The sequence below is a fragment of the Oreochromis aureus genome, linkage group 18 (genome assembly GCF_013358895.1).
Source record: "Oreochromis aureus strain Israel breed Guangdong linkage group 18, ZZ_aureus, whole genome shotgun sequence".
In the NCBI taxonomy this organism is placed as follows: domain Eukaryota; kingdom Metazoa; phylum Chordata; class Actinopteri; order Cichliformes; family Cichlidae; genus Oreochromis; species Oreochromis aureus.
This window is the reverse complement of record NC_052959.1, coordinates 19,123,782-19,149,649: the sequence shown is the minus strand read 5'-3', so window position 1 is coordinate 19,149,649 and position 25,868 is coordinate 19,123,782. Positions and strand designations below refer to the sequence as shown.

Sequence of the window (25,868 nt, the reverse complement as noted above, 5' to 3'; positions counted from 1 at the left end):
AGCGCTCAAATCAAATTTTGCTGGATAAATGGTGGGCTTGAGTGGATAACTGGATTTACTGTGAGAAAGTCTGGCTTGCCTTTCCCTGATATATAAGCGTGTATATATGCTATTTTACTTCAGTGTTAACTAGGGTAGCTGCTAAATCATTGGTTTTGTATAAAATCAGATGGCATTAAAATTTGTGAACAAAATGTTAATAGTTTTAGTAGTAGGCTCTAATGCTTTGCTTAGATATGGTCTACAATGTTAGTTTTCATTTAGTTTTTGTGTTTAATCGCTGCAGTGAACACGACTGAGATGTAAGACACACAAGGAACATTGGAGACTCACACTTAACTTTCCGATTAGATACATTATTATCACATTAAGATACAAATGAGCAAAACCTACAAATAAAGCCAGTGGCGGCTCTTGCACAGCAATTACACTATGTGTCTTTATTATGTGTCCTAATCATAATGCTTGTCAAGTTCACTGGAATGAAACTCAACTATATAAATCATCAACCTATTTTCACCTCTCAGCTGTTTCCACTTTTACGTGAAAACACAGGTTGGAGGTACCACTGACTGTCACCATAATTTTGGTAAACTGTGGGGCAATTAGTGAGATTACGGTAGGCATATAAATACTACAGTGAAACGTGTGTTGGGTGGGAATGCCTGAGGACCGTACGAATGGAGGAATTGCTGTCATCGAAATCAACATTCATGAGACGCTTTGCACTGAAGATTTCTTGTTTAATGTATGTGTGTGAGGGGTGGGGTGTGGGACATGTATGCACTTATCAAGGTGTGCTGTGGTTTATAATGGGAACATTGCCTGCAGGTGTGCGTGTGCATGATATTGTAGATTTGATTAACATTTAGCGCATGCACAGGACATTGGTTGCTTTTGGTTCATTGTTTACTCTGTTAGCCAGATTGTGATTCTCCTCATGCCAAAGCAGAGTAACAAAGGGATTACAGAGTCAATGTTTGTCATGCAAATCACCCAGTAAAAGGGGTGTGTTAGAGAGATAACAGATACAAATCCATAAGCTCGTCCCTAATAGCTTCTGTATATCGAATAAAATGTCTTGTTTAGCTACAGATTATTATTACAAGATAACTAATAGCTGAAAACTGGAGGAAACTAATCAAGCGGAATGCGTGAAATTGAAATGGGATCACGCGTTTGGAAGGTGCCGCTTTATTTGCCTTTTACTATTGGTTTCCAATAGTGTGATTTTCCACTACCTGCTAAAGGTTTTTTAATTAAAAGATTTCTGTCACAGGCGCATTTGTCAAAGGCGTTATCACTTAAAAATAGTTTGGGGCTTTCCGCTTGTGAGGAAGGTCCCCAGTGAATTCTAGCTGAAGCTGGAGGTTCAATGTGGAGTGCAGTAAATCCCCCAGAGGCTGCACAGAGCAGCGCCTCATTGCTGCCGAGCTGAAATATAATGTACGAGGCGGAGGATGCCATCAGACATGGGAGGTGTACCGAGAGAAGGCTGTGCGTATGGAGGGAGAAACCAATCAACAGTGAAGTTTACCAAGAACTGTGGAAGTAAACTGCATAACCAGCAACATGATGAACACAAGCTTGAAAGTAAAGAGTGCATCGGGACGCTATGTTGATTGAATGTGATTGGTGACTTGTTTGAGTGTGACTGTTGATTACAAGAGCTTAAACTAATCAACTGATGCTGTTCATACTTCACCATAATAAGTAAATAAATAAATAAAAGGGACCGTTTTGCCTATATTTCGCTGATATGTTCAAATCACGGACCATTCTTGGAGCAGTTGCAAGACATTTTTTGTGAACTGTAAGTTGATGGTTACATTTAAAACCTCAGCTTTGTTTCCTTTGTCTTCTCTGTGGCTTTCCGAAGGCTGAGCTCGAAGGCGAACCTGGTCCTGGGGTGTTTTTCAATATTTATGGCTATCTGAAGAGCGCCATTTTCCTGCAGACCCCAGCACACTGTATCGTCATGTGGTTGCTGTCATTCTCCCAGTTGATTGTTTGGAGAGGAATTCCACAGCCAAACCAATCATATTATTTTCTCTTTAACCCCAGTGCATTGTGGTCACATGAAATTCTTTGCCCTCCAAACGATACTCCTTGTAAATGAAACACATAATTAAAAACGTTTACTTCCTGGCTCAGAACACAAAAGCTATTGTTGACTGTTCCCTGTAGTTACATTACCCATGTGGTATGTCCCAACTTTTCATGGTTTTGATAAATATCCACTAGCTCAAATTAGATTTAAAAAAAAAAAATGTCAGAATTGCTACTTTGAGAATTGCAGAGTGCCGAGCAGCAGATTTTGTTTGCTTAGGGTTTATGTTCCAGCTCTTACAGCACACTTAACAAGATGGCTATAGGCGCCAATGCAGAGGAGAGCAATCAGTCAAACATCAGAGATCTCGCAGACGAGAATCTATCCTGACATGTTGTAGTGACAGGAAAGGTTGGTGTCACATGTCCGCATGCACCTCCGAGCGCATGCTATTTTCAGTACGAACTACAATGGGATAAAACCTAATTAAACATTTTGCACTATCTTGACTAGACATATGGGACTATATGTACATTTATATTTTAATCTGGTATAAATAGTTGATAACCACGGCCTTATTGCACTCGCATGTTCCTGTGTCTGCACATTAGGGGAGACTTTGGCACTCAATCTGGACTCTAACAAGCCCATCAGGAATGCCTGACTGGGATTCTGTGAAATGCTTGAGGTGCTGTTTAGGGGGTACATCAGCACAAGAGAGCTGACCTGCATACCTGATGATGCTGGTGTGCCGGATGTGACTCATCCTGCATGTAGTGATTTTTTGCTGACCTCTTTTGGAAGGTTGCACATGTCTGTTCAATCACATTACAGCTGAAGAAATTAGAATAACCCCATTACCTTAATAAAGAGTAGAGTCCTCAGTTAAGTCCCCCAGTGTGGTGGAGACTCTAACGGCTTGAGAAACACATATGCGCTCCTTGCATGTGCTTGATTTGAGATTTTCTTTTTCCCTGTAATGCCAGATGAATTGCTTTAACCTTAACTTCATTTGGATTTGATTTGAACTCCAGAGCCACATCTGGCTGTTTGTAATTATGTAGTGTGGAAGTCATTTAAAATCTGGGTAGTGGGTTTGCTGTGATGTTGAGTAAAATTATAGATATTGTCAAGATTTTGCCATTAAGTTCAAAGAAAGCCTTACTTGCGCTTTCTGATGAAGGATGTAAGTATTTTTCTTGAAAAAGTCATCAAGATTTCAGCAGAAATCACTTTTTAAGAGACATTTTCCTTCCTTTTTGCATTGTGGCGTGAACTTCAAACCATGGGTTGAGATAAACTGATAACACCAACTACTAGCTTTAGATTTATATCTGTAATTGTCTTGCCTATTCTCCCAGGATTTTTTTCCTTCTCTTTAACTGTAATCCTGTGGCTTTTTGAACTATTATAGGAGTTAGGAACGATGACTGCTTCAAACGCCAGCAGAGTAAAATGCAGAAAGTGTAGAAAAATTATCCAAAATTATGCGTTAATTAGGAAAGCTTTGAGTGCTGCTTGAAGGAGAAAGCTGTTGTGCTTCATTTGGGCTTCAAATGTATAAAATTCACCATTTGATGCCTGGGACAAGGTTTTCTTTGAGGGATGCAGTGAGGTTTGCCTGGGGAGGACAGTGGAGGGATGTGGGTTCAAATCCCCAGACCTTGCAGTGTGAAAATAGCTCAACCTTCAAGCTTGTGGTCTGGGTGTAGAATAACATGGGGAATCATTATAAAAGGCTGCATGTATCAGGAGGAACTGCAGTGTGTGTTTTGACATCTGCAGGTCAGAATCAAATGAGTTGGGGGAGAAAAAAACATTCTTCAAACCCCAGTGACATCACAAATACCAAAGTCCCCCCGTAGGCACGTTTATATTTAAATTGTGGTCAAGAAATTTACAGGAAATTGTATCTGTGTGTGTGTGTCGGCGTGTGTGTGTCTGTGTGTTTTGGTGTTTAATTTAAGCCTGTTAGTAGGTGGTCCTATGGTAGTAAAACCTATGGCAAAAGCAAGCAGCAATTCTACTTTTACTCCCAGGATGTGTGGTCAGCGTGATTTTCAAAACTAAACGCAGTTTTTTTCCCACCATGCATCTGCAAGAATCAGTCAGCTCCACTCAGTCTACTCTTTAATTTTGTGCTCCCAGTGACAAGCAGTTAAAAGCAAGTCGTCATTTTGTCAGATGTTTCTTTGTAAGTTTGATTACAGGAATGAGAAAATAATGGATCTACTGCAAAGAGAGGAGAGTTTTAGTTCTATGCTTACCTACTTATTAGTGGTCAAAGTGGGGCAGATGTTTTCAATAATACAACATAAATGCCAAGCCATAAGAGAGGTTTTGCCAAGAATCTGTGGTGAAAGGGACTCCGCTCACACTATCAGTAGGCTCTGTTCCACGGTTTAGCTGAGAATTAGGGGACTGTGTGCACTCATAGGTTTCTTTCCCCCCTTTGAACGTAAAGTTCTTTGTCTGAACTTAGCACAGATGCATTATGGCAAAGTTTAATGTATCACAGTCTTTGCTAATAATTTGACACAAAAGTTTCTGTTGTGATCATCGGGATCACCATGCATCTTGTGAAAAGTGTGGAAAATACTTTTTTTGCTTTAATGATTCCTGGGAAACATTTTGCATTCATAATCAGCCTCATTTAAAAAAAAAGAAAGAATTATTATCATTAACCAATTCTGTAGTTCAAAGAGAAATATGCTATAACTGTTTTTTATGTGATATTTTTATATGTTAAAAAATGAATGCAAATATGGGATTTCATGATCTTTATTATTGTTATTATTATTATTGTTATTATTATTATTATTATTATTATTATTATTATTGGTCAATACTTCACTATATAAGTTATTATTATTATTATTATTAAAGTGAAATGACCCAAACCACTATGGTCACCTAAGTCCAGACTGATACAAAACTGTAGTTCCTAACACATTTATTAGATGTCTCATAAAAACAAGCAAAAAAAAAAAAAAAACCCTAAAAACTAAAAATGACTGAATTCACATTTTTACCTAAATTTGAACAGGAAAAAACTGAGAAGTTTGAGAAGCCACAAATTAATCAAGCATGACATTCAATCACTGAAACAATAGTTTTTTTTACTATTTTATTATGGTTGTTTTGAAAAACAGTGAATCTGAAAATTCATTTATAGTAAGAATAACTATACTTTAGCATTAAAAATGTGATTTTGATTAAAGAGCACGGGTGTACTGTTGGATTAGCTGTTATAGAACATAAAAATATTTTGGTAATCATAAATACTGTTAATTTAAGGCAGGTGTGGCACAATCCTTACATTTGGTGGTGGTCTAAAACATGTTGAGGACTGTAAATGCAAGAATTTGTTATTGTGATGAGAACTTGAACATTTTAAAATTTAAATTATTAAATATTTTAAAATAAATATTTTTCCATTTTCAAAAAATTCAAATATACATAACATTGTTGCATTGGGAATAATGATTGGCCAAATAAGACATTTGTTTTACGTCTTATCAGCATTTTTTCCCATTCTCTAAAATTTCATTTACCCTAGCAAGAGATAACTCTGTATGTAAATGAATAATCAAATTGGATGTTGTTAATTAATTGAATGTGATCCATCTTAAAAAAAGACTCAAAACATATGATACATATTGAAAGTGAATTATATAATATAGTGCTGTTATTTAACCATAATTTGCCAGTTAGGGCACTACAATGCAGCTAGTGTTGCAGGAAGTCTTTAAATAAGATCCATGCTAAAACCAATTCCATACAACATTATAATAGTTGTCGTGTTATCAACAACGGAGCAGTTATGGAAATATCCAGCAGCTAACAAACAAGCCTTAATGAACACACCAGATTCAATGGACAACTTGTTGTCAGCATGCGGGAAATTCCATGGTTGCAAGTCTTAATTATGTGACAATAGATGGGAAGTGGACAGGCATGTGTTTTCTTTTGGTGACCCATGTTTCCCACAAGCAGAACAAAAATGAATAAAGGTGGTGGTGGGGGGGGGGTCAGTTATGCCACACATGAAATTACAAGGCTGCTTTTGCAGTGCCATTCCAGTGCTGTTTATGTATCGTGTGTCTGCTTTTTAAAATTCAAACAAAAACCCTGAAAACAAGCAGATCTTGGAAATGCCTACTGACCATTACTGCAGTGCTATAGTCATGACAGGATTTGGTTTTAAGTCAACTCTTTTCTTTTCTCTGCAGATGGTTTCTGCTCACCAGATTGGGATGGCATTGTTTGTTGGCCTGAAGGGCCTCCTGGAAAAATTGTATCCACTCCCTGTCCAGAGTATATCTTTGACTTCAACCATAAAGGTAAGCTTGGCCCTGGATACAGTAAGCAGTTAAATCCCTGAATTTTAAATAGAGTTAGGCTGTGCACTGCAAAGTCATTGCAAATCATAACTGGAGCTCTCTCTGAACCCTCTTTGGCAATTTATTTAATTATGCAGCTTTAAATCTGTAATTAAAAATAGACTTCTTTTGTTGATTTCTAGGATTAGCACACCGTCGTTGTGACAGCAATGGGATATGGGAGCTGGCAGTAGCCAACAGAACATGGGCCGATTATACTGAATGTTCAAAACACCTCCCCGAATATAACCAAAGCTATCAAATGGTAAGATCCATCTGATTTCCATTTACATACTCACTGACACTGTCTCCCACCAAAATAATTAACAGCAGCACCATAGCAAATTGTCTCACTTAAGGCATTTAAGAAAAAAATGTACCCTGCAATTATACTTCCTTTGAAATGCGTAACAAATTAACAGCATGCCTTCTTAGTAATGTGCAATGCAAATAAAGTCTGATCGTATTTACTGAAATGTTGAGAAGATGATGAGGGGATAATGAAAGGATAGTAATGTGGTCGCTTTGTGATAAAATGGCTGTAACTGGCTAAATTTATGTTATAATACAAAGTGAAAACAGTGCCAGATTAGTCTTGAACTGAGTCATTCCCTCGCAAATCTAAGACCACTAAGAACTCACCAGACATGGCTCAGTTGAGTTACTTAACAATAATAAGACCCGCAGTTGCACAGTTGAGTCATGCAGCTTTATTCATCGATTTTAATGATTTTTATGCATCCTTTCTTGTCAATGCCGTATCATCAAATCTTGCACAAATGTTCTCTTGAATTAAGGAAGAACCGATTAGATTTTCATCTTCTTTGAAAACCATTAGTGTGGAGCATTAGCAAACATTTTTATGCTTTTGTAACAGCCTTGACCATTTTGGGAAGACTTTGCTGCAAATCTTTGATATAACCTCGACAGCATCACTGATAGGTGACGAGACCTGGATGCTAGTCAGGGGTCCAGCTTATAGCAGGTCTCTTCAAGGTGTTTGATAGGATATATGTCAGGGCAGGCCAGACCTGTGTGGGCCAGTTATGTCTGACAGCTTATTTCTATAGGAAACCCCACCTGGATCGTGGGGTGTGTTACACATGGAAGAAGGGACTGTTTTCCAGTGCTTGAGGCACAGCAGTTAGAAGCGCAGTATTTTTAATTAATCTAACAGGCTGACGGCAGCTTAAATTTCAATGTCACCGTGGTGTTATTTTGCATCTGTAGTCCCCTTAAAAGGTCAGAACATTTGACAACAGAATAGTACAGCATAGCAGCAAAGCACAGAATTATTCATTAAAAGGCAGACAACACACACATATAAATAAATATATAATATGCTATTTCCAAGTGTGTGCATGACATCTATAATATAAAAGTCAGTGAGTGCAGAGTTGAGAAGGTTTTAACAAACTTTTTAGGATGGTTTGGAAAGGGTTAATGAAGTTGCACCACCTCATACTATAGTGCAATCTATTTCATTGATTTGAGGCTGTTACAGTGAAAGGTAATTGCTTATGACCATTTTATGCTGTAGAATTATTATTTTTCTTCTCTAAAGCCAAACCATAAAAATTGACATACTTTGGCCCAGAGTGGAGTGTGTTGTATATTTAGCTCAGCTAATGTTTTAATGTTCGAGCTTTGTTGTCATTTACCTGACGTTAAAATTAATTATCATAATGAAGTCTTTATAGTTGTTGTAATTGTTTCATTGTTTCATAGCAGACCTGTCAGCTGATAGTGTTTCTTTGCTGTGTATCCTGACACAGTTGCACATTTTAAGCGGGCGTACACGTCTTACAAAATGGACACGTTTAACTTTAATAAAGAAGATTATGTGTTGCATAATCTGTAATACCATAAGCACCAACAGCACCATTACACTGCAAAGCATCGTGCGGAAACAGTTAAAAGAAGAAGAACAGCAGCCTTTGTACTACAACCCAGTGTGACTGACAGCTAGATGTGACCTTGATCGCAGGTGCCTGTGTAGAGTTCCTCTATCATCGCTCGGGGTGTTAGATGTCAGTGCTGGCGGTAAATAGTTCTTGTAAGAAGGATGGAAAACTTGTTAAAATTATTGATAAATGAAAACATTCAAAGGCTGTGAGAAAGCCGTGAAAGCTGTCATGCTTTGATCGCCACCCTTTTCTGGCCTGAAACGATACCGCTGTCATCTTTATGACGTCGAATGTTCAGATCGATGTTCCAACAGTGGAGCAGTTGCAGTAGATAATGATAAATATGTGCGCATGAACTACACAGCACAGCACTACCGCAGACGCATGTTTTTTTCTTGCACATGATCCTGATGCTAAATGATAACAGCAGTGTAGTATCAACTTACATCACAAGGAGGTCCTGGCACTTATTAACTTGGTGACGTGCAGAGGGTTTGGTTTTCTTGCAGCCAGGCTTCTGCTGGAGGATTAAACTACTGCCCAGTGTACTAATGCTTTCCAATGACAAACCAGGTTATTTGGAGACATCCTTAAACAAATTTTTCCAACAAACAGAATTAGCATGTCTGACTAAAACGTACAGTGGATCAAACAATGCAATTAGGAGAGGATAATGTGTCTGTTGATGTTCTAACAAATTATCCTTTTCCAACAGGACGTCTTTCACCGTCTGTATCTCATTTACACGGTTGGGTACTCGGTCTCTTTGGGGTCGCTCATGGTGGCTGTCGTCATTTTGGGATATTTTCGGTGAGTCGATGCTGCTGCTGGACTTTTTCAATCAGTACTTTCAACCACAAATGTTCCCAAAAGAGAGGGCGTTTGATACGGGGTCAGAAATTAAGGTTAGAGCAATTGGAGAAGGGATCAAAACAGGGAGTCCAAATGATTCACAGCATGATGGCATGCTGTGAATCCCCCATCACCCCCACCCCGACTCCACCGGATAATCGTGCATCGCAATATATGTGTTGTGTCACAGCGACGGCACGGAGCACACAATCTGTATCAAGCATTACCTTTGACTTTTACTTTGACTTTTAACAGACTATGATATGACTGCCTTTGAGGAGGAGCCTGCCTTCAGGCGTGCTGTAATGCATGCCTCATTGCCTGACATTTAGGTTCTTTGTTATTTTCATGCTGATTTCAGATTTCGCTGACACACAACCAAAGTGTGTATGCTGATTTTCTACTTTTTATTATTCCTCCCAGCTTACAAAGATTACATTTCCTAATCAACATCCCCCTTTTTCCACATGTAAACATGTAAACAAGGGAGTGAAGAGATGTGAATTCAGAGCAAAGTGCTGTGTTTGAAAAGCTCGCTCCTCCTACTGTACAAACATAAGAGGTATCAGCCTTACCTTAGGGCTACTTTCTTAAATGAAAAAGGAAAAAACCTTAAAACAAGGTTGAATTCAGTCTGAAAATGTCTGGGTTTTTTTTAAATCATTATGATTAACTCAGGGCAGATTTGTTATTATTTGCTTATTTTGTTGAGCACAGGGACTATCAGTAATCAATGGGAAGGAACTGTTTACCAATGCTCCAACCAGCGTGACTTACTGTACAGGCAGGCAGTCAGAAGGTTTTTAGGAATGCTCCCAACTGGCACCAGGAAATCTACGGGCAAAATGAGTTTAATAAGTTGTCCCAGGGGCCCATCTGACATTCTGGCTCTGTGCTCAGAGTGCTCCAGCCATGTCTCCTCTTTAACACATCAGCTTTTAGACAGGAGGGCTCATAAATGTTTTCCAGGGAGAGAGAAGAGGGGATATTTTGCATTACCACTTGTGTTCAGAATTTTTCACTGGGGAAATGTACGCTAGATTAGTTTTTCTCAATCAATAGCTCTCTGAGGGTTGCTTGTCAAAGAATTCAGCTCATTAAAGAGTCTTTAGAGAAAGAAACAGTGGGTAGAAATTACACTGGTCTAATGTCAGTGTCAAGTAAATGTTGACAAATTTAGACTTTAAACTGTCATGCCTTTTAGATTTTTTTTTTTTTTTGCACTAGTAAATATTCAAGAAATTATTGCAGTCATGACGTTTTGTTTTGACTGCAATAATGTAACCTTTATGGCTATTGATCCTGCAGCTCCCTTTGGAGCACAGTGCCAGAATGCAAATGTTAACATTTCTACCAATGTTAAGAATGAAGAATTTTTGACTGATAAACTTCTGCTTTTGTGGAAGCAAATTTGGATCCTTTTCAACACATGCTTGCAATTTCGTTTTTACTGCTCACTTTGAGTGTAACGATTTAATATTTGTGTGTTTCAAGCTCCTAATTCTCGAGAATGTGTTGTAGTCAGCGTGGAATTCAGCTGGCTCTAATTAGGATGCGTATTGTTTGTGTGCGTGTGAAAAGTCGAGCACAAACTTAACATCGAGGTGTACCAACTGTCTAGAAAAAAAGTAAAAATAGGAAAAATTTCTCACATATCTGATATTTGACCATACCACTCTTTTTTTTCTCTCTCTTTTTTAGACGGTTACACTGTACCAGGAACTACATCCACATGCACCTCTTTGTGTCCTACATGCTAAGAGCTATAAGCATTTTTGTAAAAGACGTTGTTCTCTACTCTGGATCGACATTAGACATGGAAGGAGTCAGTGTGGAAGACATCAAGTCTATTTCCGAAGCCTCACAAACCGACAAAACGCATTTTGTAAGTAAACCAAATAGAAACAGAAGCAGCAGATGAAGTCATTGTCGTAGTCAGTGAATGTGCAGTATTCACAAAAAATATAATGTCAGGATTTGTTTGCTTTACGTGTACAGATAATTTGATTAGTGTTGCTTGGTGTGAAGAGTTGTGTTTCCGCACAGGAAGTGTTAGGTATGTTTTGCAGGAGTCTCAGTTGCTTTTCCAGTACTGCAGCAAATAAACTGTACTGCTTGTCACCGTGCCAAAAGTTTTACTAGGCCAGGTCTTGGCTTTCCCGAAGAGTCAAGTCTGAAAAAATTTGTAAAGACTGTGTACTTTTCACGGATGCTTTAATACACAAACAATTTACGCTATATATTTAGGGATGTCTTTCATCCTCTGTATCTCTGTAAAGTGACTTATACTGTATTCAGACTGCTTAGTAGGTGAAATATTGTGTGTGACACAATGAGGGAACTTAGGTGTGTGTACTCTGGCATAATTCATCATTTTATGTATGGAGCAAATAACCTTTAAGAACCACTTATTTTCTTAATTACGAAAAAGAAAATGTAAGGTCTGAACCACAGACCAGTCCAATCACAAAAGGTCCCCACTCCTGCAGAAATCACAGGCTGAATATGTGTATATAATGCTGTTCCAATGCCGTCATCTTTCTAGCAAAATGGGAATTAGGTGCAGCAATTTATTGCAGTTTATTAAGGATGTATTGAAGCTCAACTCAGTCTGAGCTGTCTTACTCAAACTTTCTATGTGTTTTCTTTAAGTAGTCTTCAGGATTAGTCCCCCAGGCTTCTTAAAGAGATTCCAAAATTCCTATTTGGATACTTGTTCTGTTCTCTGTGATTGCTCCAGAATTTGTAAGGACACACTGCAAACCATTTGAAATATGTCAAGTTTTCAGCTTTGGGAATCACCTTTTGGTGCAAAAATACCTGTCAGACTGTGTTATGTGTGTACTTTCTTTGGAAATTCAACTAAAGAAATGGAAAGAAATGATGGGTTTTTGCAACAGGCTGCTGGTAGAAAATGTTTAATGATACTGTTTAAAATTGGCTCTTTGCTAAGTGCATGTTTATTGTAGACACAACACTTGCTCGTCCTTTGAGTTAGGTGCAGTACTCTGTGCTTTGAGTCCCAACTTTAGTGTTTGCGGTTAATTTTGTTGGTAGTCTATTGATACATTTATGTCACATTGCTACGGTGGCCCTGAAGTGCAAACCACAAAAACAAATCACAAAACGCACAACAAATTGAAAAGCGCAAAAACAAATTGAAAAGCGCAAAAACAAATTCACTTAACGCAAAAACAAATTGAAAAGCGCAAAAACAAATTGAAAAGCGCAAAACAAATCACAAAACGCACAACAAATTGAAAAGCGCAACAACAAATCACTTAACGCAAAAACAAATTGAAAAGCGCAAAAACAAATTGAAAAGCGCAAAAACAAATTCACTTAACGCAAAAACAAATTGAAAAGCGCAAAAACAAATCACAAAACGCACAACAAATTGAAAAGCACAAAAACAAATTGCAAAGCGCAAAAACAAATTGAAAAGCGCAAAAACAAATTGAAAAGCGCAAAAACAAATCTCTTAACGCAAAAACAAATTGAAAAGCGCAAAAACAAATTGAAAAGCGCAAAAACAAATCTCTTAACGCAAAAACAAATTGAAAAGCGCAACAACAAATCACTTAACGCAAAAACAAATTGAAAAGCGCAAAAACAAATTGAAAAGCGCAACAACAAAAACCAAACCGGAAGAGGTAGGTACCAATGCTGCAACAACAGGCATCACTGATTGGATGATGGATCCGGTAGCCTTTTGAACCGGAAGTTGTTCTGCCGAACGTGGTTATGAGAAAGAGCAGTCAACGGCTGTATCCCAATTCAGGGTCTGCAGCTTTTAAGTACGCAGCCTCAACGATCCTCAAGGGCGTGCAAAAGACCGCTAAGGCCGGAAGTGCGAGGCTTGTGAAATGGGACGGTCTAGCCTCCGTCGCGCTGCCCAGGTTGCCTAGCAACCATAACACCAACCGCTGGAAACGTTTCATACAGCTTTGACGGAAATGAAGGAGAACATATTTTGTTCGTGTGTTTGTTTCTACACGAGCTTTGTGTGATTTAATACGTATCTGAGGCTGAGACCACAGGACTGTAAAATATGATTGCTGGCCTTCATATCTGTACTGAACAGTCATTTAAGATTAGCTAGTAAATAACAATTAGCTAATGTTGTTCATGAGACTAAAGTCAGTGTAAATATGATATGGCCAACATTATAGTTATTATATTAATCATAAGTTATTACAGCAGTGAGTTTGAACTCTCAAATCAAATCACTTCATAGAACTGAAACAAACATTTATTTTTAGCTCCATTCTGCTGCTGATACATACTTTAGGTTTCTGAATATTAAACTTGGTGCTGCCTTTCATAGTGTGTAACTTGAAGGCCCTGAGTACTTTCTCCCACACTGAAAACACTGGAATGATCAAATTATCTGAACATTACCTAATAATGATTCAGGACAGATAATTAGTTATTTTAAATGTTTCTAGCAGTCCTTCACAAACAGGAACAGTATGTCTATTCTCCACATCTGTCAGCTGCTGCTGGCTCTTCCTCCTCCTCTTCCTCACACACTGCTGAGTTTGTCCTGGTGGATCATCAGGGGTGCAAAGCCTCACAGATGATGTGCAGCAGTGGGTCCCTCAGTCTGTCCTCACTCTGGACACTTGCAGTTGTCACACATGGAAATCAAATGTGTGATAAGCTGCAGGATTCAAACACAAGTGTAACTTATAAATACATGTTCATACTTTTATTCCACAATCAGAGAGAAAGAAACAGAGAGAGAGTGCAGGACAGACAGACAGGTGACAGTCTCAGGTGTATACACTGCTACAAAACAGCACAAGAGAAGGAGGATTTAGTGTTTGTGTTATTACAAGTGCTAAACAAGAAGAGTTCCCAGATGGTCCAGTGGACACATGTGTGACTCCTGTGATTAAAGCATCTTTCTTTCAGCTTAACGAGTGAACCGTCAGCTCGTTCAAACACACGTTAAAGTCCGTTTGGCTCGACACCACCGAACAGAGGCAGCAATATAACATAGCTAGCAATATAACATAGCTAACATTAACAGTGCAGTGAATCCTGCTTGTGCCGTGATATTCAGGACTGCAAACCGAGCAGCATCACTGACTTTCAGCTTGTTGTGTTTGTAGATATATGACTGACTTTAATTATCCATAAAATCATCACATTCTCTGTAAGATTAAGGTCAACTATTGTATTATTATATTTTAAATGCTTTAAAACAAAGTAAACGCTGAAAGTACAAACATCGCTAATGGCAAATAACTTTGCCGACATGTGGCCAACAGTAGTGTTTTAATGTTCCTCATTATTAAACATTTGCACATAAAAAGTGACATCATATTCAGTACTTACGCTTTAACAGTTTACTCTTCGGCCGCTACGCTTCTGCCGTCTGCAGCAAAATTATCCACAGTGACTGCCGCGCTATAAATTGTGGGATATGTTGGGCCACGAAGTCTACACCGCCACAGCCTTAAAATTCAGGAAATGAAGGTCGAATTTGAGGGCCGCATTTGAGCAGCCTTTGAATTGGGACAGCCTTCGGTGCGCCGCTGAGACGTGTCGGCCTTAAAATGCAGCCTTTAAGGCTGCAGACCCTGAATTGGGATACAGCCAACATGTTTTGTCCAAGTTGTGGAAAAAAGTTGGTAGAGCAGTCACCAAACTTCCGAACAGAACAACTTCCGGTTCAAAAGGCTACCGGATCCATCATCCAATCAGTGATGCCTGTTGTTGCAGCATTGGTACCTACCTCTTCCGGTTTGGTTTTTGTTTTTGCGCTTTTCAATTTGTTTTTGCGCTTTTCAATTTGTTTTTGCGTTAAGTGAATTTGTTTTTGCGCTTTTCAATTTGTTTTTGCGTTAAGTGATTTGTTTTTGCGCTTTTCAATTTGTTTTTGCGTTAAGTGAATTTGTTTTTGCGTTAAGTGAATTTGTTTTTGCGCTTTTCAATTTGTTTTTGCGCTTTTCAATTTGTTTTTGCGCTTTGCAATTTGTTTTTGCGCTTTTCAATTTGTTGTGCGTTTTGTGATTTGTTTTTGCGCATTTCAATTTGTTTTTGCGTTAAGTGAATTTGTTTTTGCGCTTTTCAATTTGTTTTTGCGCTTTTCAATTTGTTTTTGCGTTAAGTGATTTGTTGTTGCGCTTTTCAATTTGTTGTGCGTTTTGTGATTTGTTTTTGCGCTTTTCAATTTGTTTTTGCGTTAAGTGAATTTGTTTTTGCGCTTTTCAATTTGTTTTTGCGCTTTTCAATTTGTTTTTGCGCTTTTCAATTTGTTGTGCGTTTTGTGATTTGTTTTTGTGGTTTGCACTTCAGGGCCACCGTACATTGCTTTTAAAGATTAATACAATTGGCATGAGAGACACCAATCATTCATATATAAAATGTGCTTCCCATATGTTGAATGGTGATAACTCAGTTTCAAAACTTTATTCTGTGCATGAAATAAAACATTTTCACTCAGAACTTTGAAACAGTGGGTTCAAAAGCTTTGTTCCACACAAACACAGATAATGGATTAAGACGCTGGGATGGACAGAAAATAAGAGGCTGCGAATAACACAGGAACAACATTTGTGGATTAGTGCGCTTGGGACTGATAATTAGACATGCATAAGAACTGAGTTAAGCTCAAAGCCAGTGAACTACATCCATTCTCTTTATTTGTGGTAGAAATATATATAGATAACAAGAAGTAAAACATTTAATTAAATTATTATTTAATTGAATGTTTTAATAAAACAGATGCATTTCAGAAAGCTGCAATAATAATCAATTGGTCGACCATATAACACTGTAACTATGAAGCACAGATGCTGTGAAAAAACTCCACAGTGGACTCTGTATGTGCTGTCTGCACGCTTTTAATCCGAGTGCTGTTTAACATGCAGCGTATTTACCAGACTTATCATCTTGTCTTAACTCGCTAGCATGATGATGTTTTGGTTCATTTACAGTACAAACATAACACAGCAGAGGTTAACAGAAATGCCGTTAGTTTGCAGGTGATGAATATTAACCTGTTGCTAACTCTGCCAATTACAGCAATGTTTATTAATGTCCCTGTTAAAAATAAGCAAACTCAGTTCTATTCAATTCAATTTTATTTAAATATTTAGAAATGATAAAAATAATGAAACAAATAAATAAACAGACAATTACTGATCACATGGAAACTTATGAAGGTACTAGATAAAAAAAATCAAAAGATTACCAAAGCCAGTCATGGTAAACGCTAACCTCTTTTTGTCTGTAATTCCACTGATACCCATCTAATAATCTAATAATTGCTAAAATTTTGTAATCAAGAATCTCAACCCTATAATGGGAAAGGCAGATGGCCACAATGCTTGGGACTTCAAGCTTTCCTAATAAGTGAAAAGTATACTTGCTGGTGGTGGGAGGAAATTGATCCACGCCCTCTGGGGACCAACAAAATTTAACAGCAATCCATTAATGCTCAGATGCGTACAATGGATTGTTAGCTCTCAGAACTGTTTAACACTCTATGTTGGGTCATGTCTGGGAAGGAGTCATATCTCTGTAACTACTCGCCCCAGTTTGTTGTTTTTTTCAGAAATTATCTCATCCCCCGACCCATAAAAAAAAAAAAAAGACACTTTATTTTTATCAGAAAAAGAGTCTGGCTAAAAAACCAACATATATATAGTAATGAGCTTAAACTCACACAGTGATCGGGCAAAATGTGTTGTGTTTCCACAGTAACAAAATGGCATTGTAACTCTGTTACAGATGTAGTTCAGAGCAGTATTTTCCCACTGGGTAGGTGCAATGACAGTAGCGCTGCAAATTTAGATGTTCCTGAGGTCACTGATAATGAGAAACCTTTATGTGTTATTCAGGATTTGAACTACATTACATTTGCCCATGCTTTCACAACATATGACCTAGCTGTCAAAATATGTCCAATTACTGAACCAGTCCTAAATAAAAGGAACACCTGAAGATGGGGAAATCTCATAAAGTTACCTTGTTTATCTCAGCTGTTCTGCTATGAGTATATAGTTGTCACATTGTCTGGCTAAATTTCTCACTTAGCTAGTCAGAAGATCTACGACGATTCCTCTCGAGCTGCTGTGACCGCACTTAGAGAAAAAGAAAGAGGTCCCATGATTCCCAGTAAAAGTCTTTATTTTGTCCAGAACCATCCTTCATCACAAGGATCTGTGAGCACTTTGTGCACTAACCAATCTGCAGTAATTACAGACAAGAAAATGTGATTAGAGATCAATGTGATCTCTAATCACATTGGGCTAGAGGACTGTAGCCTGTTTGCTTCGAGGCTTAACACGGTGTGCGGTCAGAGTTGCTCGTCTGCATACCTTGGTTATAACAAGTGCTTATTTGAGTTACTGTTGCCTTCCTATCACTTCAGAGTAGTCTGGCCATTCTCCTCTTACCTCAGGCATCAACAAGGCATTTCCACTCAGAGAGCTGCTGCTCACTGGATTTTTTTTCTTTTTCGGACCGTTCTCCGTAAGCCAGAGGGATGGTTTTCTCTGAAAACCCCAGAAGATCAACAGTTTCTGAACTACTCAGACCAGCCTGTCTACCACCAAAAACCACGCCACATTCAAAGTCGCTTAAATCACCTTTCTTCCCCATTCTGATGCTCAGTTTGACCTTCAGCAGGTCATCTTTATTATATCTCCATGCCTAAATGCATTGAGGTGCAGTCATGTGATTGAATGATTTGCAATAATAAGCAGTTGAAGAGGTATACCTAGTGAAATGGCAGGTGAGAGAGTATTCATTTTTCTGACATCTATCAGAGTTGTAAATTGCCAATATATCATTCATGTTTATACTAGCTGGAGGTCAGCTAACAAGACTTTAACCTCGTTCGTGCCACTAAAGTTGCTCAACAATTAGCGGTGTGGCGAAAAGCAGCAGGAGTGAATCCTGCCTGAAAAATAATCATGCCCGCAGTCCTGTGGTGAATAATCGGAACATGAGTAACATGAGCCATGTTGTTTTGCACCTTTCAACAAGAGGTCAGTCAAACGTGCATGAAATAAAAATGCATGAAGACAAAAGTTGCGGCTGCAGACACATAGTTAAATTAGAGCAATATTAAATGGGAGACTATAAAAAAATAAAATATATTTGAAAAATGGGTAAAGCACTTAATGTGTAAAATAATTTCATTTATTACAAGGTTGTAGCAAACAGAAATATCCAAGCCTTCAGTGGAGCAGTCCTGCTGAGTTTTTTTCATTTTATCTGGATTTTTTGGGAGCTCATTTCAGCGCTGGTGCACAGTATTGCAAAAATATATTCATATCCCAACTTTCTCAATGCAATTTAGACAGTGTGCAGGACTCTGCACATGTATTTCATGAGACAGGTGAATATGAGCGAAGTGTTTTTCTGCTCAGCTGTGTGATGCATAAAAAGCAAATTCTTCCTCTCCATGCTTAGTCCTGACCCTGGAGGATAGCGAATAAAACCGTACCCAGACAACTTGAGAGGTGTGAATGGTCCATCATGTATCAGCAGGCGTGAAATGTATTTTGGACCCAAACCTTCCAGTGGTCTTTAAACCAAGCAGTATTTGAAATTCAGTTCTGTGGCACACTGACATGAGAAAACTGTAGAGGTCCACAATCCCTGTCAGTGTCAATACAAAAACCTATTGAAAGTGCCCTTCTAGTTTATCACCTGTAGATGAAATCAGAGTACCATAGGTGTATGTTAGAGTTATAAGGTATGTGTTAAAACTTTAAATCTTTTGCTTCTTTTTATTCTTCTCTCTATAGATTACCTGTAAGGTGGTCGTGACCTTGTTTATGTACTTCCTGGCAACTAATTACTACTGGATTCTCGTGGAGGGTCTCTACCTCCACAGTCTCATTTTTATGACCTTCTTCTCCAATAGAAAGTGCCTGTGGGGATTTACTGTGATTGGATGGGGTGAGTTTGCTTGCTTAATTTACATTTTACTTGCATGTTCAGTAGATCCAATGACCTGCAACGCAGCTCTTATCAAAGGAATTTAATTTTTGATGGTCTAATTAGCATGCAAATAAGTTGGAACACTTTGAGGTACTTCTATATCTGCTGATGAAATTCTCATAACTAAGAAAGAACAATGAAGAGTGACTCATCTGGTTAAAAAAAAAAGCATGAATATGAATATGGGCTTTACAGTTCCTGCATTGTACACACTGTGCGTATAAATGCCATAAGCACAGCGCATACAATGTGGATGCTGTGCTACCCGGATTCTTCTCACATGAGCAAATTATTTTTTGTCTTTTTGATACATTTTTTATGATACAAAGTTAGACATTTTTTATTTTATTTTGCAGGTGTACCAGCTGTGTTTGTAACCATTTGGGCAACTGTGAGAGCCATGTTTGCAGACACAGAGTAAGTGATCCATAGAAGCAATTTAGTTTCACTACTTTCCATTAAGTGTGTGTGTACAGATGTGTATGAGTTAACCACACATATTTGGTATGAGTGTGTCAAATAAAGTTTAAAGTGACCAAAAATCAGTGTATTCAAATTCGATTTGCAAATGGGCAACTTCACCTGGGTCAAAACTGCCAAAACTGCCAAACCAGACGGGCGGGACCTCAACCACCTCCAACTACCATTATCTCCAGTGTCCACATTGGTCCTGTACCACAGTAAAACATGAAGTTTCTGCAGCTGGCAGCTCGCGACTAAGCTAGTATCCAGCAGCTGTAGAGTGGAACTAAACCACATAATTCTCTTCTCTGTCGGTGGGAGAGCAGCAGAACATTTCTGCCTCCTGTCTGGGTTGTTTTTTTGGGGGGGGTTTTAGCAAAAAAACCTACCATACATGATGATAACCACAGCATGTACCTTTGCAATATATTTGGGAAACTGAGTAAACATAATAATATCCATATGGCTTAAAATCTATCAGTAAAAGCAGCCTATGGTTAATGCCATACTTAACCTAAATCAAATGCTCTCATTGTGCATTCTCTATAAATCTTTGAAATAACATCTGGGGTCAAGTGAACTTTTAATTCCAGATAAAAAGAGTAGATTTTGTTATTTCAAAGCCTTGAAAATTTTAAAGATCTTTGAAAGCCATAAAACATGAGCTGATGTTGTATTTGTGCCCTTTCTGTATATCCCACATGATGGCAGAAAACAATACCCCCCCCCCCCCCACACACACACACACTTGTTTATCGATGGCTTGTTATTATTTGTCTACCATAGGTGTTGGAACCTAAGCGCAGGCAATTTTAAATGGATATATCAAATGCCCATCGTGGTTGCTGTAGTGGTGAGTACGTGCTGATTTCAACTTTCCCCTACCGTGTGTGAAATGACAGTGTTTCGCTGCACCTGTGGCATCACAGCTGATGGATAAGACACCTTTTAGTGAGTCCAATTACATCTAATTCTAACATTATGTTTCTATTTTCTCTTCAGATTAATTTTCTGTTATTTCTGAACATCGTCCGAGTCTTGGCAACTAAACTGCGAGAAACAAATGCTAGAAGGTGTGACACCAGACAACAGTACAGGTGCTGCGTACTAGCAAAGTGCAAAATTATTATTTCTTTTTTTATATATTTTCTTTTCTGAGTCATGTTATGATTCAATTGAAATTTAATGCTGCAACCAGCAAAGGTAGCTACATCATGAGATGCACACTATATGGACCAAAGTCTTGGGCCACATCTCTTAATCTTTGTAAAATCAAACATCTAGCCATGCAGTCTGCCTTTACAGGCGTTTGTGAATTAATGGGTTGGTACTGTAATAGTATGTCACCATTGCAACAAGTCCGTTTGTGACATTTCTTTCCTCCTAGATATTTGCGATTAACTATAAGTGATATTACTGCAAAGTGGAAGAGCTGAGGAACCACAGCAACCACAGTAAAGTTACAGAGCAGGGTCGCTAAGTGCTGAGGGGTTTAGTGCATAAAAGTCACCAAAGCTCTGCTGACTCAGTAACTGCAGAGCTCGGAACCTCCTCTGGCATTAACATCAGCACAAAAATTGTGCGCCCAGAACTTCATGGGAGAGCAGCTCCTGTAGGCCTAATGTGGAGGTGACCCAGCACTTTTGTCCATATAATGCATTTTTGTAATCACTTATGCTTCTCGGGGTGACAGTCTATCCCAACTGTCAAAGTAAAATAAATCCTGGGAACATACTCGACAGGTTTCTAGTCCATCACAGTGCACGTACAAACACACCTAACCCTAAACCACACACTTTTATCTGCAGTGAATTTCACCACATAGCCTAAGTCTTACAAATGTGGGAGAAAACCCACACAAACACAGGGAGATTAAAACGTGGGAAATTCTCAACACAGACTACAAGGTCATCTTCAAATTGCATTCCAACTGTTCCGCACGGTTCAGCATTCAATTTCAAATGATTTCAAATAGAGAAAAATCATCAAACCCTTGCATGTAAAAAGCTGGAAATTAAGCTTGATTTATGTTCTCTTTTGCTAACAAATTACTTTAACCTTCAATCCACCAAATCATCTTTATTGTTGATCTATCAAAACGAGATGTTTGTAAAGTTTTCTGTTACGATTGTGAAATGTTTCTGTTACAGAAAACTGTTGAAGTCCACACTGGTGCTGATGCCTCTGTTTGGCGTCCACTACATCATATTCATTGCCATGCCATATACAGAGGTGCATGGGATTCCATGGTTGATCCAAATGCATTACGAGATGCTCTCTAACTCCTTCCAGGTAAAACTGCTGTGATGAAAATCTCATTTTATTCTGACATAAATAATGACGTGCTCAAAAAATCTGATAGGCTTTGAAATGTCCTAAGGGTTAACCTTATCACCAAAAAACAGTTAGCGAATGTCCAGTTGTTGCTTATTGATTAGTTCTTGAGTTATGGTTAGATCCTAATCAAGATTAAAAGAACAACAGGAGTAGCTGATGACTGAAAATATCAAACAAAATGCCAAATTTTACAGCTAAAATGTCAAATTAAAGTGCATTGCAAAGATATTTCACTCACGGATAATGGGAGTAAAAATCACTATTTACTATGTTGCAGGGATTCCTAGTGGCAATTATATACTGCTTTTGCAATGGAGAGGTAAGAACTCAGAAATGTTGCCTTTTACACATTTTTGACTCTTCTGCTTTTATGCATAAAAAAAAAAAGTATTTTCTCTTCTAAGGTGCAAGCTGAGATAAAAAAGTCCTGGAGCAGGAGAACTCTGGCCCTGGACTTCAAAAGAAAAGCTCGAAGCGGCAGTAACACTTACAGCTATGGACCTATGGTATCACACACCAGTGTTACCAATGTCACTGCCAGAGGACCGCTGGGCCTCCACCTCACCACGAGGCTGGGACCGGCGCCTGTGAATGGGCACAGGAACCTCCCTGGGTATGTGAAAAATGGCTCCGTGTCAGAGAACTCTATACCGTCATCGGGACAGGAGCTCCACATTCCAGCCGAAGAGCATTCTGCGCATACGCGGCCTTGTGAGGACGAAAAACCCTCGCCCGTGGTTGAGGAGGAGAGGGAGACAGTCATGTGACCTGCAGGACGCTGTCTTTGTCGGTGAAAATCGAGAAAAAAAATTCATCACGAAACAGTCTCAGGATGGTCCGAAGGGGATGGCTGCATGCATCGACACTGCCAGTTTTTTTCTCCTGTGAATTGAGCCGGAACATTGCCAAGCGATGAGGCTCGAGGCAGAAAGGCCGTATTGCTTTTGCGGGCTTATTTGATGGGTGATGACTGTCGTTGTTGCAGCAAATAACTCTTTCACCAACCGCCTGCCACACTGAATGTGTAAAATGTTGAGAAGAGGACTGCCGTTCTTTATTTCTTATTCACTGCCATAACTGTTGTTATCCTTCATTTATGTTTCCTCTGGAAGCAATCGTCTTGTGGTCATTTTTTTTTTGTGCATAAGTAAAAACTGGGGTTTTGTAGTTACTACAATGGCCAAGAATACCCTTAATCACCAAAGTAAAGCCAGGTGGGTACTGAGCGTTCTCAGAGGCACAAATATGGGCAATTTAATCAGGAAGTTTTGAATGAAGATTACATGTGGCTTTAAAACTAATAATCTTACTTGTTGAGACATGTGTTCATGTTTCCTGGTGTGGAATCTCATTTGTTCTGCATTGGATTAAATCCACTTCAGCGTAAAAGGGAAGTTACTCAGGTAATTGAAGTCCTCTGTTGTTGCACACCTATTTTTATACTGTTCAAGTGGTGTTTTAGCATAGTCAGCTTTTTGCTCCAGAGGATCCATGTGTGTCATAAAATATTATTTCGTGTTTCTCTTCTGTCCCCTCCCACCCAGTATTCAGCCCTCTAACTCCACAGATTTTGAATGGTTAAAATGAATGTACTTGTTTTTAGTTTTTTGTCCATATAAAATGTTAATACTCACACGGCCAAACTAAAAACACCAAAGTAAGAATGTCTTTGCAGACAACCTTTTTCTTTGAGTAACGTCATGTAACTCAAAGGAAAACTGTATATACTGGATATATTCTCAAAGTTGTCAAAAGATGAAGCCCTATTAGAAGGCACAGGGTGCAGGCAACGGTCTTATTAATATTCCAGTGGAATATTAATTTAAGGAGGAAACAAAGAGTCTTAAATTCCCAGTGGGATTCCAGGAGTGATAATTGTGATGCTATAGAGAAAAAAAAAACTGAAGTTACTACTACACAGTATTTTTTACAGGTAGTCAGTCCAGTGTTGTGCTGCTTTTATGATGTATATACAAGTCACGATGTTTACAAAAATCAGAGATACATTCTAATTGTGAGCTTAAAGTGTTCCTATGTATGGATATGTTATATGTTATAAAGCTGTTTTGATGTTATTTTTTCATGTATTGGTTTATGGGATGTTGGCAATATTTGGTTATGTATATAGGCCAAAACACAACAGTTGAATATCTTTGTAATTTACTATACTTAGCCTGCATGATTGGCAGGGTAGCTCATATGATCTATTATACCAAAGAGAAAAGACATGATAAGCTGCCAGAGAAGAGGTTATACTGACAATTTTATTTGTATTATCCTCCACCATTGCGTTTACAGTGACCAGATTGTCTTAATTTTGCAGTAATATCTTATTTTTTTTCTTTAAAAAAAATCTTTAGTTTCATGTAAATAGCAGTGAAGGATTCAAAACACCCAGACACAAAGTAACAACAGACCAAGGCCTTTAATATTAAATTTGTTGTTAAATCCATAACATGGAGACTATGTTTCAAGATCTAACATTAGCTTATATAATGATTCTGAATGTCACAAAATTTTCAAGCAGTATCTGGCCAAATTTCTACATATTCTCGAGTGAATACTATTTAACTGTAAGCTCCCCTGTATGGCTCTTTTGGTCATTTCACACTTAGTTAGCCACCTCTTTAACTTAAAGCCTGATCTGTTCAAGTTACTGCTTACAGTACAAACTGGATACAAGGTAAAAGATCCAATAGCACTAGAATGAAATCAACTTTACACACCGACTGTTTACCCTTTTAGCAAGTATTTAACGTTTTTAACATGCTTCATTTTTTCCTATTATTATATAAAAGACAAAAACCAAGAATGATTTAACTTCAGTGTCATATAACAAATTCCCGTTTGCCATAGAGCTCTATGATGAACATTCACTGGGTGATTTTATCGTTCATTTTTCCAGAGTATTTGTCTATTCTGCATATTACGGTAGCACATCTAATATGCAATTCATAACTCAAAATAGTAATGCATTTATCAGAGACTAACTCCTGTTTCTTTTACCTCTGCTAAAAACTGTAATTGTAAACTACATCCTCAAACTTTTTCAGCTTTTTTCCCTTTAATTAAGAAAAAACAATTTGAAAATAAAATGTAAGAGAAGCAGACAGCTCCTAGCTGCTTTTGACAGTCAAGAGGGACATTTTCATTCTGCTATAATTATGACGTAAGCTTGACTGGATTGACTACAATAGTAATTACAGGTGGCTGCATGCCGCAGTGATGAAAATAGAAAAAGACAGGCTGAGGGAAACCTTTATAAAGTCATGTTACCGTACCTTGCTGCCACAGAAGGTTTAAATATCTATCATCCATCTGTATCCTTTATAATGGGTAATTTAATGCATTTCTCCCAGGCTTGTGAAAACTGAAAGTTAGCCTAATTTGCAAACCATCAAAGAGTATACCATGTTACTGTTGTATAATCCAGTTTTTCACTCAGAGGTTGGGCAATGTCAGAGCATGAAGATCTTTTTTTTTTTTTTTTGTAAATCAAGAACACTTGGAAAATTCTCTTTGACCACTTTAATACCCTGTAATATGGTGTTTTGTTCTGATTGTATTATGTAAAAAGATTGTGTTTTGGAATCAAGTGTACAATAGGGCCAATAACCATAGAGCTAAGGTTGTATTTCATTGTTTCAAATACCTCTCATGGAAGTATAATGTGTATTCCATTGTCATTTATTTATCTTGTGCCGAAGTGTACTCAGTGGACTTGACTTTATAGTTTTCATGCTTCAGATACCGTAATGTGGGCAGTGACACATCATTCAGTCATTCTCTCTTCACTCCTTTGTGATGTAGGCATGTTGTAGATACCAGTGTAAACTTCAGATGAGATTGGAGGATGCTTTCTGATCTCTATTGTTCATCAATGAATTGTGAATAAGATAATAAATCTATAAT

General features: G+C 38.2%; 1 protein-coding gene across 1 annotated transcript in view; it reads left to right on the top strand.

Annotated features, from left to right (window-relative positions):
• The window catches only part of pth1r (parathyroid hormone 1 receptor), a 52,732-nt gene extending 26,892 nt beyond the window's left edge, over positions 1 to 25,840 (top strand). Inside the window, exons 3-13 of the mRNA XM_039601790.1 lie at positions 6,283 to 6,393; positions 6,576 to 6,697; positions 9,055 to 9,149; positions 10,893 to 11,076; positions 18,962 to 19,115; positions 19,514 to 19,574; positions 20,406 to 20,472; positions 20,622 to 20,716; positions 21,770 to 21,911; positions 22,234 to 22,275; positions 22,361 to 25,840. Coding sequence (XP_039457724.1) covers positions 6,283 to 6,393; positions 6,576 to 6,697; positions 9,055 to 9,149; positions 10,893 to 11,076; positions 18,962 to 19,115; positions 19,514 to 19,574; positions 20,406 to 20,472; positions 20,622 to 20,716; positions 21,770 to 21,911; positions 22,234 to 22,275; positions 22,361 to 22,723 — 1,436 coding nt within the window. The 3' untranslated portion in view covers positions 22,724 to 25,840. The remainder of the gene's footprint in view (positions 1 to 6,282; positions 6,394 to 6,575; positions 6,698 to 9,054; positions 9,150 to 10,892; positions 11,077 to 18,961; positions 19,116 to 19,513; positions 19,575 to 20,405; positions 20,473 to 20,621; positions 20,717 to 21,769; positions 21,912 to 22,233; positions 22,276 to 22,360) is intronic.
• Positions 25,841 to 25,868: the final 28 nt, after the last annotated feature.